The 20,783-nt window shown below is 37.7% G+C and overlaps 1 protein-coding gene across 1 annotated transcript in view; it reads left to right on the plus strand.

The window, feature by feature from the left end:
• PDE10A (phosphodiesterase 10A) overlaps positions 1-20,783 on the plus strand; it is a 291,715-nt gene that overhangs the window by 258,841 nt on the left and 12,091 nt on the right. The window contains exon 18 of the mRNA XM_028103383.2: positions 4,154-4,326. Coding sequence (XP_027959184.2) covers positions 4,154-4,326 — 173 coding nt within the window. The remainder of the gene's footprint in view (positions 1-4,153; positions 4,327-20,783) is intronic.

Consider the following 20,783-nt stretch of genomic DNA (forward strand, 5'->3'; position numbering starts at 1 on the left):
TATTAGGTACTCATTATAAATATTGTAGTACTTATTACTTAATACTTACTATAATAAATCAGAAACTTAAGAATTTTGCACATACTAACACATTGATTTTTATAATATTCTGAGATAGGTATCAGTTTATTTCCATTTTACAAGAAAGAGTAATGTGCATCAAAGAGGTTAAGTGACCTGTCCATTGTCATACAGCTAGTAAGAACAGGATTAAAAACTAGAATTGTTTGACTCCAAACCCTGAGTTCTTAATTACAGTACTACCATGCTTCCTAGCCTGTGGTTTGATGCAGTAGACGATGAAGTACCCGAATAAATACCAAGCCATTGCCGTTGTGAATGCTCGATGCAATTGACTTTTGTCATCTCAGATCCCCTGAATGATTCAGCTCGTGTCTGTGGCTTCCTGTGGTGGTGACTTACACCCACTCGGGTGAGCTTGGGCTGGTTGGCATGCAGGTATTGAAATCTGAGCTCCAAGCCCTTTCTTTTAAGAATCTCTTTCATAGAGCGAAGCAGCATGGGGCTTTGGAAAGAATTATTTATGATTAATAATAATATTTTAAAAGCTTGCTAAGGAAAGATGGATCAGTGTGTCCTTCCGCTTCGGCCCTAACCTCCCCGCGACACACGTTGTTGCTAGAGCAGTTGTCCTAAAACAGGCTTCATCTGTCATGACCTTCCTTGTTACTGCCTTCCAGTGATCATTTCAGTTCTGACATGAGGCCTTTGAACTCTCTCACCGGGTCACCATTTCTCCATGCAGACGATGTGCTTGAGCCATACTGCAGTTGTATGGCTCCCACTGAATACGTGTGGTTTCTTGTGACCCCTCCTTGTCCTGCAGAATCCATGGCCCCTGCCCTTCCAGAGCCCATCACTTAACTCCATCCCAGAGACCGCTCCATCCGTTTTATCATGTGCTTACACGCTTCTCTCCCACTAAGCTGTGAACCCCTCACAGATGAACTCACATTGTTTGGGGCTGTGGGCAGATTAGCTACTGTCGTACGAATATCCTTACACAAGGTGAAACCCTGCACACTAAATATCTGCCAAATCAGTAAAGACATACATTCTTCATCTTGTGATGGGAAAGACACAGGCAGAAGCACTCCAGCAGTGCAGTGGATGGCTGAGAATCCATGGCTCACCATGTCTGAGAGCGGGGGGGACCGATAGATCACCCACCCAGGGAGTAGGTCGCTGGGGGGCTTCCAGCACAGGGCTGATCCCGGCATCGCGCGTGTTCTCCAGCAGCTCACAGACTTCGGCTGCTTAGAGCACCTGCAACCAAGCCCACACATGCTCTCGCAGGCCTAAGTTCACCCATCTCTGGATTTTAGGAGCATTTCCCAATATAAAATGTGGGTTATTTTATGCCTGATTGATACAAAATGGGATGAACTGCCTTGAATTAACATAAACTTCAAACACTATAACCTGGGACATTAACTATAATAAACTCACCAGGTGGTATATAAAAGTATTATATTATGAGGTTTTAATGTTAACTAATGTGAAATTGGTGCTTTTAAAAGATTTTAAGCTGTTTACCTGCTGTGTTTGGTTGCTGTATCTCTTATTTTCCTTTGGTAGGAGCAAAGTGCTAAAAAATATGTACTCCATCCTCTTGAAGGGATACTGTTTGTGTATTCATTTGTTACCTTTGCTCTTGCAGAATATTGCAGAAGGCAGTAAAAGGGTCCTGGTTACAACTTTTCCTTATGAAGTTCCTCTACTGGACTTCTCCACCTAGTTGCCTTTAATATCAAAAAGTACCTGAAACCAGTATCGCAATGTATATTTAAATTCTAGTTAGAATTTAAACAGAAATTTTTAAAAAAGAAAAGTAATACAAGAAATAGTAAATCCAAAGTAGCCAACAGAATATACACATCCTTTAAAATGGGTCTCCATTTGCCATAGATCATGGATACTTTTGAGAATCTGATAAAATAATATGCTTATGGATGACGCACTCAAAACATAATTTATAGATAGGTAGATAGATGCGGTGAGTTTATAACTCTTTGGTCCCGGAGAGAGTGTCTAGAACCCAAGCCAAGAAGTTCCTATTTTAAAGATTTTATTTATTTATTTATTTGAGAGAGAGAGAGAGAGCGCACATGAGAGGGGAGAGGGTCAGAGGGAGAAGCAGACTCCCTGCTGAGCAGGGAGCCCGATGCGGGACTCCAGGATCATGACCTGAGCCGGAGGCAGTCGCTTAACCAACTGAGCCACCCAGGCGCCCCAAGAAGTTCCTATTTTAGAGAAATTTAAAAAAAAATTTCCAGCAGTATGATAGGATATTTTTATACACTGTAATTTACTGGTTTATTGGTAATAGAATAAAGCATGTAAATATGTATCACATGTGATTGCTCTTCAGATGACATGCCAATAGCAGATGTGTGCATGAGTACCAGCCAAACCTACCAGTGTGAAGTGTTTATGATTTGGGAGTGTAGGTGACAAGGCATTAAATGTTGAAATGGAGGCTGCTGCTTTACTTGAGTAAGGATCAAATGAAAGCAAAGCAGATTTCATAGCAGGAGTCAGAGAAAAAAATTTCTTTTATTTTCCTGCACTAAAATTTTGGAGAGTTGAGTTCAGCTACCTTTCCAAAGCTTAAATCCCCTCCCCTGTCCCCTCAGTTACCAAGCAGCCTATGCCTGAACCCGCCACCCACAGCATCTCCTGTGTTGTTCCTGTTCCGTCCCCGTGGTAGCTGAGCTTCAGGGGGTTCTTCCTTATGTCGAGTTCAAGTCTGTCATCACGTCTACCCTTTGGCCCTGTTGTATTCACGAAAGCTGCTTCAGATGAGATTGCATTACTAAAAATGACCGGTTTATAGAAGCACTGCAGTTGCTCTTCAAAGAAAAATCTTTTTGATGCTTCAGCAAATAACTTCATTTCAGTTAGACATCAGAGTTATTTAAATTTAATAATTTGAAAATGAAATCATGCGTTTGAAAATGTTTTGTGAATTTAGAGCATCCTACATATGTAAGGCCTTCTTATTATGATTGTCAGGAAAATAACCAACTAGAGCTAATTCCATTTGCTGCACTTATCATAGGATGATTTAAATATTTATAAAAGCTTAAGAGTAGGTAATAAAGATTCTGATGATTGAAAACAAATGGTGCATGTACTGCCTTATTTCAGAGTAATAGGAAGGAGGCCGTGTCTTAAAGAAATGTCTGATTTTGTAAAATGTATTTTAATAATTTCAAGTTTTTAATGTATTTTGTCAGCCAATAAATATAGCTCAGAGCAAGTGAGAACAACCAATTACAGTAGGACTATGTTGACTAATAATAATTTTACAATTGATGAACCCACAAATTGAATCCATCTTTACTATTCAATCTTTTTTGTTTGAACAAAAACGACCCATTTTTATCTCAATTACAAATAAAGACTTAAGATTCTCAGTTATTGTAAAAAGTTTTTAACAGATTCATATGCGGAAGAATAATTCTGAGGTAATAGAGTCCAAATGCCGAGTGTTCTGGTCTTGTCCAGGGTGATGGTCTGCTGTCCCCCCTCCTGTGAGGACAGAAGAAGAGAGGATGGCCCTACAGTGTTCGCAGCAATTTGTGTTTTATGGAAAAAGGTTGTTACCTGTAGGGAGAAATTTTAATATGCCTGACTAAACTTTATTTTGAGGTTGTGGGACATTTTCTTCTATAATATGGAGAAAGTAGGTTACTATTCATTAGACTTGCTAAGTGGACAAAGATATCCATGATCTTTTAATCCATTAATTTCCAGTCTAATATAAAAAAAGTTTTAAATTAGTTTAAGAAGAAGAAAGGTCTTAAGTCTTTTTATATTTTCTAGTCCTTTAATTGCTTACTGGAAATTCCAAAAACTAGCTATATATTTAAATAATTGGGATTTTGTGGTAGCAAATGATGTTACCGTAGGCGATAGATCATTTAAGTGGTAGTAGCTTCACTGTTGTAGCTTAAAGAGAAACTGACGTTAATTTCCATTAATCATTACGAACTATTCTTTTGTTTCCCCCAAACCTGTCATTTGTGTGCCAGATGCCATTGACTGTCTGTATTGTTTCAAATACCTGCAAATGTCAGAAGATTAGAGCTTGTGCTTGCTATTGGTGGTGTTTGTGTTTTCTCCATAGTTGGAAGGGCACAATATCTTCTCCACCCTGAGCTCCAGTGAATATGAACAGGTGCTCGAGATCATCCGCAAAGCTATCATTGCCACAGACCTTGCTTTGTACTTTGGAAACAGAAAACAGTTGGAGGAGATGTACCAGACCGGATCGCTAAACCTTAATAATCAATCACATAGGTAAAAATCATCTTTAAAAGCTTAGAAGCCTAGGAAGTATTGTCTGGAATAAACTTATACTTAAAAGCAGAAATGTAATTTGGCATAAATTTATATTTGAAAGAAGTGTAAAAATATTTATGTGTTTTCTTTTTGTTTTACATGTATTTATATTTGCTTTGCATTTCCTTATTTGACTAAATTACTGAGAGCGAATTATCGGGATATATTAAAATATGAATTGCAATTTAAACTGCTCACATAGGAATGGGTACTTTTTTTAAGATTTTATTTATTCATTTGAAAGAGAGGGAGAGACTGAGAGAGCACAAGCGGGGGGAGAGGCAGAGGGAGAAACACACTCCCCACTGAGCTGGGAGCCCAACGTGGGGCTTGATCCCAAGACCTGGAGATCATGCCCTGAGCTGAAGGCAGACACTTAACCAACAGAGCCACCCGGCGCCCCAGGAATGGGTACTTTTAAAGAGATGTCATTTTATAAGAGGCCGCTCCTTGAATTCATTTCAGTCCAGGGTTTGGTCATTGGCTTCACAGACTCAAAAGCGAATGAAAATGGATTCATTTTTCAGAATCCAGATCTTATTGACCAAGCTAACGTGATTGATGGATAAAACTGGAATTCCATTTTATTCATCTACAAACATATATTCTAGTTACAAGCATCAGAATGTTGGCATTCAGTGTGCTCAGATCATTTGGGAAACAAGTGACAATCAAAAGTTTGTTTCATGGACACGGAGTCAGAACAAGGAGAATTAGATTACTTAAAATGTTCTAATGCATCAGGCTAAATTTATCTGGTTTATCTTTTCTGAGAAGGCATGCCTTGCCTAACAAAATCAGAAATATATCAGGTGTGTTCATTGTGAACCTGTCCACCCTCTGTATATTAGGTCTCAGTCCATTGGCTAACCTGCCTATTCCTCTTGTCAGTTTGTAGGTATGACCACCAGCTTTTACTGCTAGGACTTTCCCTTTGCTGTTTCCACATCTGACCAAGTCCAACTGAAGTGGTGCCATCTTTACCTTTAGATTTGTGATCATGTGTTTACTGGTCTCTTCTAGTCTTGCTGAACTTGGGTCGATATTCTCTTTGTTCAGGTGCTTTGCATTCTTCCTCCATGATCCATGAAATACTGATCATAACATTTCTTTTTAGAAGAGTCTGTTTTAAAGTTTTTAGAAGGAATTCACTCAGGTATCACAAACACAAAACCTTAGGTTTACAAATGACTATAGATATGTAATAAAGTTTGCCTCTTCAAGAATATTACATACATATAATATGATGATATCCGTTACTTTGATTGAGCTACTGTTGTGTGGGATTCAGTTTATATTCAAACAGGGGCAGGTCCAGATTTTGCAGAGCCTGAAACTTACACAATTTTGGGAGCCAGGTATCTTATTTTCATCGAGGGTGGTCTGAACACATTGCCAGAGCCTCCCAGGATCATGGAAGGGGGGCTTAGTGTCGTGAAAGGCCACAAAGGTTCTTCCCAACACATCTTCCTCTGCCTGCAGCCCAAGGGATGCATGTGACTTACAATCATAATGTCTCTCTGCTTGCAACAGATTTTTGTATGTAGTTCTTGTAGAAACAGGTGTTTGTTTACAGTTCTCTTTCTTACGGCGGTTATAATATACCCTGGATGAAAGTAGTCTTTGGTTTGCTGAAACCCATGTGCATACATTTTTTTTTTTTTAGATTATAAGTAAGAGTTACGTAATTAGTGTCAAGTTTCTTGCGTATATTTTTTAGCCAAATGGTTATAATAATTATTTTTAAAATAGAAAATTTAAGAATCTAATTACAAATAATATACGTGGTGTTTAATGCATATGTGTGTGTGTGTTAGTGGTGTATACTGTCTTAATTATGGATGATTAATTAATTTTTGGACAGTTACTGATTTTAAAGGTAATGCATGTCTGTCTTAACAATTCAAAGAGTGCAGAAGTGTTTGTAAGAAGAAGAATATTCTGTTCTTCTGAACTCCATGCCAGCAATCTGTTGGGTATAATATCATCCCATGCACTTTTCTGTGTTTATTCCAAGTTCTGTGTTGCGGTGTGTGTGTGTGTGTGTGTGTATGTATGTGTGTGCATGTGTACACAATATATATACACAAATATACTGTCCTCTTTTTTTTTTTTAATAAAAGTGTGATACACCAGATGCATTCCTTTTTTCTAAGAGTTCTATAACATCTTATAGTATGGGGTACTGTATACCCCATACTATATAAAAGCTTGTTAAGCGTTTCCCCTGATGGTAAGATATTTCTAGACTTTTGCAGTATAAATTAAGCTGTAATAAACTTCCTTATTTAGTCTTACCTACTGGCCCTCTAAAAATATGTACTGTGTAGTGCATGATGCTAGAAATTTATAAACATATAAACATAGTAAATTTTCCAAAAGACTTGTGGAAATTCATACTCCTCCTAACATGTGGGTGAAAACTTGCTCGTGAAATGTGCCATTTTCTGATAGCTCCCTGCATAACAGATTGCTTCATGTTTGTTGGCTATTTATTGTTCCTACTTCTGTGTATATGTCTGTTCAGAGCTTTTGCGTATTTTTTTGTTGAGTTGTTTACTTTTTTTTTACATCAGTTTGCATTATATATCTTATTAAGGGTACTAAAAGTTTCTCTGTTATATGTTACAAATATTTTCTTCAGGCGATTTTCAAAAACTTGATTCAGATTTTCTTTTGACTATAAAGAAATTTAATTTCATGAGGTCAAATCTCTCATTTGTTTTTATCAAATCCGGTTTCCCGTCTTGCTTAAGATGACCTCCCTTGTCCTCACAGTAATATAAATAGTACTTAAAATTCATTTTGTATATTTTTATAGATTTGATTTTCATAGTTAGATCTTAGTTCTTCTGGAGTTATGTCTTTTATTTATTCCTGGTGGGTTAAATCAATGCCATTTAATTAATAATCCATTTTTTCCTCTGCTTGAAGTTTTTCATATAAACTTGGATAATTGTTTGAGTTCCTTAAGCCATTTAAGTGCTAATTAATCCTCGACTGTGATCATACTGTTTTGATGACCATAACTATGTTGCAATTTATCATACATACCTGGTAAGATAATCTTCATCTTTCATTTACCTTCCAAAAATGTTATGGAAATTGTTACTTAATAAATGCATTTTTAAATATTTTTATTAAAAATTTTTCAAACTTAGAAAAAGGAGAAATTATATTGAGATGTACAAGAATTGTTAACATCTTACCATATATTTCTGCTTTTCTTATCTCAGTGTGCCACCTGAATGTAAATTATAGACATCATGACTTTTATCCCCCTCATCATGAATACTTAAAAAGAAAAATATATTCTGCTATCAGTTAAAAATAGCCACATTGGCACTTTGATTGCAGCTGTGTTTATTTCTTCGCGTGAAAATGGAAATATATTGTCTTCAAAGACATTGGCATGAGTCTTTAATCCTGACAACATTTTATAGTTTGTCTACACAGGCCCTATCAATTTCTTGGTAAAACTATATGGTCGTTTTATAGATTTTATCACTTGTGAATGTATTTTTTCCCCATTTTTAACTGGAAATACAGCTTCCAGTATAAATAAAGTTATGAATTTCTACATATTTCTCAATTTTGCTTCATGTGTTTAGAAACTTTATTAGGTGCCTGCACATTTATATTTGTTATGTCTTCTCCATGATTTACCATCTTATCAATGTGAAATTAATTCTCTTTTTGTCTGTAATACTTCTCGCTTTAAAGTTTTCTGTGTTAATAGCCACACCAGCTTCTTTATGCTTCCTAGTGACGTGTGACATTGTTTCCATTGTTTCCCGACTTTCTGTCTGAGAGTGGGTCTTGTTACCAGCAGTAGTTGAGACCTGAGATCACTAACTTCCTGATGGACGGTTCAGTCTGTTTGCATTTAATGTTACGGTATTTGATTGGTTGTCTCATTATCTTCTTTGTGTTCCCTCGAGCCCCTTGTTCTTTGTCCCTTCTGTCCTGCCTTCATCTCAGTTAATTGAATGTTTCCTTCAGCACTTTGTTCTGTACCTTCTACTGTCCTTTGTTGTTATACCTCTTTTCTATTTTAGGTGTTTGCTCTTGAGTTTACAGTCTTCATCTTTATCAGTTGCTTGAATTAATATCATTCCATTTCCATACAATGTAAAAACCTTAAAAAATAATCCATTTATACCCCTTTTTGTCTGGTTTGCTCTTGTTAAGTAGGATACTGATACATTTGTTCTGTATCCCACATAGGTTGCGAATATTTAAAATTAAACAGTTGGTTACTAAGGAATTTTTTAAAAGAAAAATAATGTCATATTTTCTCACATATATATACCATTTCCAGTGCTTCACATTTATTTGAACAGTTCCAGATTTCTATCTGGTATCATCTTACTCTAGTCTAAAGAACTTCCTTTAACATTTCTTTAAGTGTGGTGATAGCAGTTTCTTCCAGCCTTTGTTTATCTGAAAATGCTTTTATTTTGGCTTCACTTTTCAGATATTTTTGCTGGATTTGCGATTATAAGTTGACAGATTTTCTTTTTTCTTTTAATTTTATGTTATTATGTTATGTTAGTCACCACACATCATTAGTTTTTCATGTAGTGATCCACAATTCATTGTTTCTGTATAACACCCAGTGCTCCATGCAGTATGTGCCCTCCTTAATGCCCATCACCAGGCTAACCCATCCCCAAATGTTTGGTTGTCTCCTGGCCTTCATCTGTTAAGTCAGTGGTCATTCCTATTGTTATTCTATATATAACATGTCTTTTTATTCTGGCCGCCCTAAAGATTTTCTCTATATCTTTGGTTTCTACCACTTTGTCTATAATGTTCCTAAGTGTGGTCTTCTGGCTTTTGATCCTGCTTGAGGTCCTTCCTCTGAGGTTTCTGGGACTATGGGCTGCTGAGTTCAGTGAAGTGCAGAAAAGTTGCCACCATTATTTTTCTTCAAATATTTTTTTCTGTCTCATTTGTCACTTTTCTTCGGCAGCTCCAGTTACACATGTGATAGATCACTTAATACTATCTTACAGTCTGTGAAAGCTCTGTATTGTTTTTTCAGTCTTTTTCTTCCCTGTACCTCAGTTTGGGTAATTAGCTATACTGTGTCTCTAATTCCAGTGTTCTTTCCAGTCTGTTGTTAACTCCATCCAGTGGTGTATTTTATTTTATGTAGTGTGTTTTTCAGTTCTGAGATTTATTTTTGGTTCACTTTTATAGCTTTTATGACTGTCTTAAAGTTCTCTATCACTTCACTCTTTGTATTCAAATATATATTTTTTCTGAAGATAATTTGACACATCACTTATTTAAAAATTCTTGTGCGCATTTCCACCACCTCAGTTTTCTATGCATCTGTTTAGTTGACTATTTTTTCTCTGGATCATGGAATACATTTCTCTATTTCTTTATTTATATATTACATTGTGGGTCATATGCTCTGTCATCTTTCTGGATTCTGTTACCTTTCTCTAAAAATAACTGACCTTTATTTGGTGGCCAGTTAAATTTCTCATAGATCACCCTACACTAATGGACTATGTGCCTTCAAGCATTTTTAGGGTGGTTCTGTTTCTGTTTCGACCTTGGTCCTTGGGTCACCAAAGATTTGAGGGGAATATGAATGTAGATGTGGAGACCACCATCACTGTGGCTCTCTCATGGTTTCACTTGTGAATTCTATCAAACATTTATGGAAGAAAAAATATTGTTTCTGAAAATGGAAATAGGAACCACTTACCACCTTATTTTATGAAGCCTGCATAATCCTGATACCAGCATCTGACAGACACATTACAAAAGTAGTAAATTTAATTTAGATCAGTTGATATTCCTCATGGACATAGATGCAAAATTATAACAAAATATAGCAAATTCAGTCATATATAAAAAAATAATAAAGCATAACAAGTGGATTTTATCTCAGGAATAGCATTTGCTGATTAATATAATTCACAGGAATAGAATAAAGAAACACTATGTGATCATTTCAAAAGATGCAGAAAAAGTTTTTGCCAAAATCCCCTCTTGATGGGGGGAAATATCTGAGCAAACTAGGAATATGAGACTTCTTTAATTTCTTAAAGAGCATCTTTGAAAACACTATAGCCACTGTGATGACAGATGATATAGAAGGGACTTTCCCTCCAAGTCTAGAAGCAAATGAAGGATACCCACAATGACCACTTGTAGTCTCCTTTGAGCTGGAAGCCCTAGTCAGTGCATCACATTGAGAAAGAAGTAAAACGCATAAGAGTTGAAAGGAAAAAGTAAATCTGTCCTTATTTTTAAATCACATGCCATTTACTGAAAAAAATCCTAAGGAATCTCCAAAAACTCTGCTAGACTTAAGTGCAAGTTTACAGGATACATGATCAACATTTTAAAAAATCATTTATTTTCATATATGAATATTACTATCAGAAATTGAAATTAATAAAGCAATTTCACTTGGTGTGTCATTTTTTTTTTAAATAACATACTGGAATAGATTTAACATGATATATAAGTCTCTGTACTGAAAATGTAAAACATTTCTGAGAGAGCACTATATGAATAGAGTGATATATATCATGATTATGAATTACAAAAATCAGTATTGCTAAGGTATCGATTCTCTGCAAATATTCCTCCAAAAATGTAATCCCATTTGAAACCTTAACAAGCTTTTTTGTAGACATTGACAAGCTAACCTCAGATTTATATAGAAATACAAAAGATCTAAAATAGTCAAAGCAAGGGGCTCCTGGGTGGCTCAGTTGATTGGGTGTCAGCCTTCAGCTAGGGTCATGATCTCGGGGTCCTGGGATCAAGCCCCGCATTGGTCTCCCTGCTCAGCGGGGAACCTCCTTCTCCTTCTCTCACCTCTGCTTTCCTTGCTTGTATGTGCACTTGCACTCTCTCTCTCTCAAATAAATAAAATCTTAAAAAATAGTCAAAACAATTGTGTCAAAGCAAAAGCCCAAATGGAGGACTTAACACTACCTGATTTCAAGGTTTACTATAAAGTACCAGTAATCAAGACAGTGTGTATTGGTGTTAAGGTAGACAAATAAATAGGTGGAACAGAGTACAGAAGACACACTATGTAGCCTATTGATTTTCAACTACTGTGTCAAGAGAATTCAAAGGAGGAATGGATAGTCTTTTCAACACATGGCTCTTGAATTACTGAGGTTTCAGGTGGATGATAGACTTAAATGTAAAAGTTAAAATCATAAAAATTTCTAGAATAAAACATAGGAGACAGTCTTCATGATCTTGGGTAGGCAAAGATTCCGTAGCCCACAGAAAGCACTAACCTTCAGAGATGTTGGTCAAAGGCTACATGCTTTCATTTGTAAGATGAATAAGTTCTGGGGTTCTAATTATAGCATGGCAATTATAGTTAATAATACTGTATATTATACTTGCAGCTTGCTAAGAGAGTAGGTCTTAAGTGTTCTCATCATACACACAGAAAAAGGGACTATATGAGCTGATGGATGTGTTAATTGGATTGTGGTGATCATTTCACAGTGTATACATGTATCAAATCATCACATTGTACAACCTAAATACATACAACTTTTATTGTCAGTCTTACCTCAGTGAAGCTGGAAGAAACAAAATGAAAGCACTAACCTTCAAACAAATAAAAAATAGATTGGACTTTATCACATTAAGAACTCATAATCTTCAAAACAACCTTTAAGGAAGTGAAAAGCCACCCAATGTGAGAAAAATATTCTCCATATTTAGGTCTTCTGTAACTCTTAATAACTCAATAATAAGACAAAGTAAAAATTACATGAAAGATTTACCTTCTAAGTTTTAAGTAAAAATGTGAATGACCTTAAAGGAGGTTAAATGTTAACACAAATGATATGAAGTGAAATTATAGTGTATGGAATATCTCTCTGAAATGTGAGTATGTTGGATCAGAGGCTCCTGAGGGATTGGCCAGCGAGGAGTGAGAGAAGCGAGCAGAAGCACAGAGAGACCCACAGTTCCACAACTCCGGATTGTCACGTGCCAAACCTGGGCCAGGTGCTGGATGTGCAGCAAAGAACAAGACAGCCACTTGCCCTGCTGCCGCCTGATGCTTCCAGTCGAACGGGGAGATTGACACATCAATGAAATAACTTTGCATCACATGGTTTAATTATAGTGGTGGCAAGTTCTGTAAGGATGCAAAGGGTGTTTGACTTCATCTGAGGGAATGAAAAGGTTGTGGAGAGAGATTGTGAAAGGAACAGCCATCCAGCTTAGCTCTGGGCCATGAATATCCTCAAAATAAAATTGTGTTCTAGCAACTGTTATGGGCTGAATTGTGTCCCCTAAAAGAATTCCTGTGTTGAAATCCTAATTCCCAGAATGTGACAATATTTGGAGAGACAGCCTTGAAAGAGTAATTAGATAAAATGAGACCATATGGGTGGGTCCTAATCCTATATGACTGATATCTTTAGAAGAAGAAATTTGGATACAGACATGACAGTGGAAGACCATGTGAAGACACAGGGACAAGATGACCACCTGCAAGCCAAGAAGAGAGGCCTGGAACAGACCCTTCCCTCATGGTCCTCAGTAGGAAGCAACCTTGCCAACACCTGGATATTGGACGTCTGGTCTCCAGAACTGTGAGACAATGAATTTCCATTGTTTAAGCCACCAAGTTCGTGGTACTTTGTTACAGCAACCCTAGCAAATTAATACAGAGGCCTACGTGATTTTTTTGTCTTCTGCAATCAAAATTGTCCAACTGACCCTGGGGGCAAATAGACTTGACTTTGGGAAGGGAAGATCCTGGCCAGGCCTAAAGACTTCACTGGGGCTTCCTGAGTACAGGACAGCCCCATTCTGTGCCTGTTTGGCCTCCTTGTCTTCTCTCATCCCCACCCAGGTGAATTTGCACAGACACCTGTCTTCCCTCTTGGATGGAGAGTGATTAGGTAAGGAGACATCTACCAGGTCATGGTCTCCTGATGTTCTAACCTTAGATCAGGGATAACAGTCCTGCAGGGAGGACTTGGGTTCATTGCTGGGAAGACAAACCCCAGGAATCTCACCTTTCAGCTTCTCGGTGTAGTGAGATTCTCCAGCCATGACTCATGCAAGGTATCCTGGAGAAGGGAAGTTAAGAGAATCTTAATGACTATACTGGAAAGCAGTTAAGCTCATTTTCACAATAGCATTACCTAAAATCAGAAACTCTGCATGATTTGATCCTGTTTGTAATCAGAGCTGCTGTGAACTAATACCCAAACCAGTGGGACTGGGTGAGCTCAGTGTCCTGACTCAAGCTGGGCACATGTGGGCACATGGGCCTGTATGCAGGGTGGGAGCCTTTGAGCTTCACCAGAAAGGGCCATCTCTGTTCCAGTCTTTGGAGCCCTTGAAATCCCATGGTTGTCTGCCTTTTCAGTGAGGACATCATCAGAGCTGGCCTGTGCCCATGAGAGAAGAGCAGGGGCCTTCAGCTGGCCAGACTCAGAGATTCTGAGAATGAGACTGACTGTGTCCTGGTAAGAAGAGACCAGCTGTGCTATTGGGAAGGTGAAGAATTTGTAGACATGCCTACAACTGAATACTTTTCCACTCCCAGTGTTCCTAGGCCAGAGCAAACACTTTTCGCAGCAGAAAGACTTGGACAGAGGGCATTTAGGAAGTCCCAGAGAAGTGAGGGGAGGGGTCAGCAAAAAGAAAAACAAGCTCTACCATAGAGGACAGGAGATCAACTGATGCCTTGTGGGGGGTTGAGGCGGGGCCAGGGGCTTATGCAGCACACTTACGCAGAGTCAGAAGGTGAGAGAACGCAGCATCACCCAGTGCTCAGGGGTGAGGCATTCAGTACTTTCAGGCACATCAGCCTTTCCATCTGTATGCTAACACTGATTACCAAGTGTTTATAAAATGTAATGCCAGCAGTAGAGGAGAGCGTCAAGACAGTAACAGATTATTCTTTGGTATTCCTGTACAGGAGTGTTATAAGTTTGTATTTTACATTTAGGTCTATGATCCATTTTGAGTCGATTTTTTGGGGAAGAGTTAAAGGTCTGTATATAGATGCTTTTTTTTTTTTATTTTTTTGCATGTGGATGTCCAGTTGTTCCAGCACCCTTTGTTGAAAAGACTATCTTTGTTCCATTTTATTGCTTTTGCCTCTGTCACAGGTGATTCGCCTATATTTATGTGGGTCTATTTTGAACTCTGTTCTGTTCCATTGAATTGTTTGTCTATTCTTTCTCCACTCACTGTCTTGATTACTGTAGCTTTATAGTAAATCTTTTTTTGTTTGTTTTTTTGTTTGTTTTAAAGATTTTATTTATTTGAGAGAGCGAGAATGACAGAGAGAGAGAGCACACGAGAGGGGGGAGGGTCAGAGGGAGAAGCAGACTCCCCGCTGAGCAGGGAGCCCGATGTGGGACTCGATCCCGGGACTCCAGGATCATGACCTGAGCCGAAGGCAGTCGCTTAACCAACTGAGCCACCCAGGCGCCCTATAGTAAATCTTGAAGTCAGGTAGTGTCAGTCCTCCAACTTCATTCTCCTCCTTCAATATTGTGTTGGCTTTGCTGGGTCTTTTGCCTTTCCCTATAAACACGTATTTCATTCTGGGGAGGGGAGATTCTCATGTAAATAGTAATTTGTTTTTAATTTCAAATTTCACTTGTTTGTTGCTGGTATATAGGAAATGACTGCCTTTGGTATGTTGACTTTGTATCCTGTGACCTTGCTGTAATAATTTATTAGTTCCAGAAGCATTTTTATTGATTCTTTCAAACTGTCTAAATCGGTAGTCATGCCATGTGTGAACAGTTTTATTTTTTCTTTCTAATCAGTATACCATTTATTTCTTTTTCTTGTCTTAACTGCATTAGCAAGGACTTCCAGTACAGTGTTGAAAAGGAATAGTGAAAGAGAACGTCCTTGCCTTGTTCCTGATCTTAGTGGGAAAGCTTTGAGTTTCCCAACATTAAGTATGATGTTAGCTGTAGGTTTTTTGTAGATATTTATCAAGTTGAGGAAGTTCTCCCTATGCCTAGTTCGCTGAAAGCTTTTATCATGAGTGACTGTTGGATTTTGTCAAATGCTTTTACTACATCTACTGACAGGATAATGTGATTTTTCTTTTTAGTCTCTTGATATGATGGGTTACACTAATTGATTTTTTTAGTACTGAACTTGACTTACATACCTGGGATAAATCATAATTGGACCCATATAATTCTTTTTATACTGCATTATATTAGATTTTCTAATATTTTGTTGAAGATTTTTGCATTTATGCTATGAGATGTATGAGTCTATAGTTTTCTGGTAATGTCTTTGCACAGTTTTGGTGTGAGGGTGATGCTGGCCTCATGGAATGAGTTAGAAGTGTTACCTCTGCTTCTGTCCTCTAAAAGAGATTATAGAGAATTGGTATAATTTCTTCCTTAAATGTTTGGTAGGATTCACCATCTGAACCCATCTGGGCCTGGTACTTTCTGTTTTGGAAGGGTATTAATTATTGATTCAACTTCTTTAATAGATATAGGCTTATTTGGATGATCTACTTCTTTTTGTTTTGGCAGATTGTATCGTTCAAGAAATTGGCCCATTTCATGAAGGTTGTCAAATTTGTGGGCATAGGGTTGTTGAGAGTGTTCTTTCATTATCCCTTTAATGTCCTTGGGATCTGTAGTGACGTTCTCTCTCTCATTTCATTTCTGATACTAGTTATTTAGTATCCTCTTTTTTTCTTAGTTAGACTGGCTAGAGAGGCTTATTGTTTCTATTGATCTTTTCAGAGAACCAGCTTTTGATTTGGTTGATTTTTGCTGTCAACTTCCTCTTTTCAAGTTCATTGATTTCTGCTCTAATTCTTTATTTTTCTTCTGCTTCACTTGGATTTAATTTGCTCTTCTTTTTCTAGCTTCCTGAAATAGAAGCTTAGATTTTTTTTTACTTTATATCTTTATTCTTTTCTATTATGCACATTTAATGTTAAAAATTTCCCTCTAAACACTGCTTTCCCTGCATCCCACAAGTTAAGTTGTGTTTTCATTTTCATGTAGTCATAAATATTTTTAAATTTTTCTTGATTTCCTCTATGACCTGTGTGTTATTTGGAAATGGTTTGTTTAATCTCTAGGTATTTGGGGGATTTCTGACCTATTTTTCTGTTATTGCTATCTCATTAATTCCATTGTTGTCTAAAAATCATGCACTGTACGATTTCTATTCTTTTAAATTTGTTAAGGTGTATTTTGTGCCCTGCAACATGGTCTATCTTGGTGAATGTTCTATGTGAGCTTGAAAGAATGTGTTTTCGATAGTTGTTAAAGTAGTCTACAGATGTCAATTATATGTAATAGTTTGATGGACGTATTGAATTCTAACATGTCCTCACTGATTTTCTGCTATCTGGGTCTGCCCATTTCTGATAGAAGGGTGTTGAAATCTCCAACTAAAATAGTGTATTTATCTATTTCTCCTTGGCAGTTCTGTCAGTTTTTGCCTCACATATTTTGATGTTCTACTGTTAGGCACAGACAAGTTGAGGATTGTTACATCTTCTTGGAGAACTGTCCCCTTCATTATTATTAAAATGGTCGTCTTTACTGCTGATAACTTTTGCTCTGAAGTCTGTCCTGTCTGAAATTAATATAGCTGTTCCCATTTGCTTGTGAATAATGTTGGTCTGGTATCTTTCTCCATTCACTGACTTTTAATCTCTGTGTGTCTTTATATTTAAACTGGGTTTCTTGTAGACGGCATATGGCTGGGTTGGGTCTTGTTCTTTAGTCCATTCTGATGACCGCTTTTTTTTTTTAAGATTTTATCTATTTATTTGACAGACACAGCGAGAGCAGGAACACAAGCAGGGGGAGTGGGAGAGGGAGAAGCAGGCTTCCCGCTGAGCAGGGAGCCCGATGCGGGGCTCGATCCCAGGACCCTGGGATCATGACCTGAGCCGAAGGCAGACACTTAACCGACTGAGCCTCCCAGGCGCCCCCTGTGATGACCACTTTTAATTGGTGTATTTAGACCCCTGACATTTGAAGTGATTATAGATATAGTTGCGTTAATATACGCCATGTTTGTTACTCTTTCCTATTCTTCACAGTTGTTCTTTGTTCCTATTTTTGCCTTCCACTCTTTTTCCACCTTTTGTGGCTTTAATTGATTATTTTATATGATTCCATTTTCTCTCCTTTCTTAACATATCCTCTGTATTTCTTTTTTTTTAACTTTTTTTTAGTGGTTGCCCTAGAGTGAAAGATTTTTTTTCAGATCCTAAAGCCAATAAGAACATGAAGTTTTGCTCAACACATTTATGTGTAAGGAAAACCAAATTAAAACCATAATAAACCACTACATGTTCACTAGAATGGCCAAAATTAAAAAGACCAACAATACCCAGGTGATGGCAAGGATGTGAAGCTACTAAAATAGTAACATAGTGCTAGTGGGAGGATAAAATACACAATTGCTTTGGAAAGAACTTTGGAAGTTTCTTAAGTTGCTAAATATATGCTTGTTTTGTGACTCCATTCTCAGGTTACTTGAGAGAAATAAAAGCATATTGTTCACACAAAGACTCGCACATAAATGTTAACTGCAGCCTTATTCATAACATATCTAAACTGGAAGCAACCCAAATGTCCAACAACAGGTGCATAGACAGACAGTTTCTGGCATTTCTACAATGGAATACTGTTCTATTCAGCAATTTAAAAAATCGGGAACTGCTGACTCATGCAACAACATGGATGAGTCACACAGACATTTTGCTGAGAAAAACAGTATAAACTATATTAAAACATTTTTATGATGTACCAGAATAGGCCAAATGAATTAATAGTGCTAATGATTGTGATAGAACTCAGACTGGCCGTTGTGGGCGTTGGGTGAAGGACACTGAATGGGAAAAGGGCAGGAGGGGTTTCTGGGTGATGAAGATGTTCCTTGTCTTCATTGGTGTGGTAGTTTGGGACTGTATACATTGTCATACTCCTGGAACTTTATCCTTCAAATGTATGCATTTCATTCTATATAAATTACACGTAAATTAAAGTATGAGAAACCAAAAATGTACAATCCAGAAATATGATTATATGATAAATATGAACCATCTTTTTTCAAGCGTTTTGTCCTTAAACAAGATAGAGTATGTCAATTCTATCAGTAAGTCTTTAGATAAAATCATTAAAAAAATATATAGAATGGTGTTTAATTCACCAGATGAGATCAAATCTCCTTTCTGAGGGGATTAGGAGTTGATGAGCTCATAGAAGCAGCCCACAGAATATGCATAGTGATGAGTAAGCTTTTCACTCCGTTTAGAATTATCAGTGCATGAAATAGTCCCACATCTGACATGGCTTTGGTGGCCTTCCATAGATCTCTTTATGGGGATTCTAGGGCGATGTCTGTAGGGAATTGCACATCTGGAGCTGTTCCGTGCTGTCCTTCAGGATGGCAGGCATAGTGCAGGTCCAGAACTGCCCTCGTGGCGGCTGCCGCACACCCTTCTCTGCATCTTCCAGAGCCCCTTCCTACGCCCCAGTTAACACGGGCGTCATTTCCCTGTGCCTAGATGTGTACCCCACCAGCCATCCTTGTCATGGACGTGTGTGCACTCCTGACCCTCCTAGGGGGTGTGACCTGTATCAGGACAGCCGTTTCTCCAGAAGGCCTGCAGAGTGCAGACATCTTTCACCTCGGTGGTAGAAGGTAGCTCAGCTGGGCACTGTACAGAAGGGTCAGGTACCAGCTCCAAATGCGGCCAGCTTTTATATCTTACTCCTCGTTTTCTCACTCGAGTAATTCCTGCCCAAAAGGAACATGAGCAACTGCTGCCTGCCCTGATTCCACTGGCCATCAGCACTGATGTCGTCCAGGGGGCAGGTGTCTCCCTTGCTAGCCGGTCCATATTCATGGCAGCCAGGGGCTCTTTGCAAACCGTTTAAATAAAGGACGCTTCTCCAAAGCTATTTTTTCTCTATTAGTGAATGGGTAGTCTATAAGCTGGAAATATATTTTTAAATAAATTTTATTGTTTCTGTTATTTTACTGTTTACCTCTGCTTATCAGTATAGTATCTTTTTTTGATTATGAACTCTTGTTCTCTTTTAGAGAATCTCTTTTATACTTTTAATACATCAGTTTACCTGATATTGCTGAAATGTCTGTACTTAAATATATGATAATATTAGCTGATAATTTTTGTAGATACTAATTATAATTACTCCATTGGATAGTTGATAAACGACAGTGGCTTCTCTCTTTATACCTAAAATTAATAATGAAACATGAAAAGGTGATATTCATCTGAGGAAATCAATGGCAGACTTTGGCCAAGAATGAAGTTCCCTAACGTCTAGAGAAGTGCATCCTTGGGGTGCCTGGGTGGCTCAGTTGTTAAGCATCTGCCTTCGGCTCAGGTCATGCATGGTCCCAGGGTCCTGGGATAGAGCCCCGCATCAGGCTCCCTGCTCTGTAGGAAGCCTGCTTCTCCCTCTCCCACTCCCCCTGCGTGTGTTCCCTCTCTCGCTGTGTCTCTCTCTGTCAAATAAATAAATAAAATCTTTTAAAATAAATTAATTAAAAATTTTAAAAATAGAGAAGTGCATCCTTTATTTAAATTAAGAATCTCTGTCTACCTGCCATAGTAAATGCGTGAGGGCCTCATTCTGCTAGGTATGGTTTATGTTTCATCTGAAGAACTTGAAATGTAGGGAAACTAAGTTCTAATGTGAAATTGCTAATGTCCTCACTTGATTTAAAGTTACAGTAGCACATGTTGCTATATAAGGGCTCTCAATTCTAGAACTAATACAATGATTTTGTTAGGCAAATACATTTTAAGTTAGATGATTTTTTAAAAATATTTTATTTATTGATTGGACAGAGAGAGAGAGAGCACACACAGAGGGCGAAGCAGGGAGAGAGGGAGAAGCCGGCTCCCCACAGAGCAAGGAGCCGCAAGTTAGGATGATTTTTAATAGCAAATCCCTCTGTGACACACATTTTGCTCAAGAGTGATTTCCCTTTGACATGTAGTCATTTTTCTGTCCATGACGTTTTGTGAAGAAGCAACATAGGATTCTATAAAATTAAGAATTGAGAACTTGAATTTAAAGTTTACTTTAGTGAGCTTATCACTGCACCATGCTTATGCTTATATCAAAGGGTTATTTGTATTGTGCCATTGGAAACAGTAGGAGTCAAATATCTCATCTATGGTTTTCACTCTGCAGCTGTTCAGATAATATTTTCAGAGAATCCATAGAATCCTGAGTCTGGTTTAATGTTTCAAAAATAGCCACAGTGGGTTGTATTATCAGAAAAGTAGTTATCATAAACATGATTTATTTAAGTTACTTAATACTGTGATTTAAAATTCCTTGAAGATAAGTTTAAAAACAAGAAAGGATCATTAAAATGATAATTTAAGGGGG

This window comes from Eumetopias jubatus, unplaced genomic scaffold, assembly GCF_037043125.1.
Source record: "Eumetopias jubatus isolate StellerSeaLion01/CBP00866 unplaced genomic scaffold, mEumJub1_p1.0 scaffold_6, whole genome shotgun sequence".
In the NCBI taxonomy this organism is placed as follows: domain Eukaryota; kingdom Metazoa; phylum Chordata; class Mammalia; order Carnivora; family Otariidae; genus Eumetopias; species Eumetopias jubatus.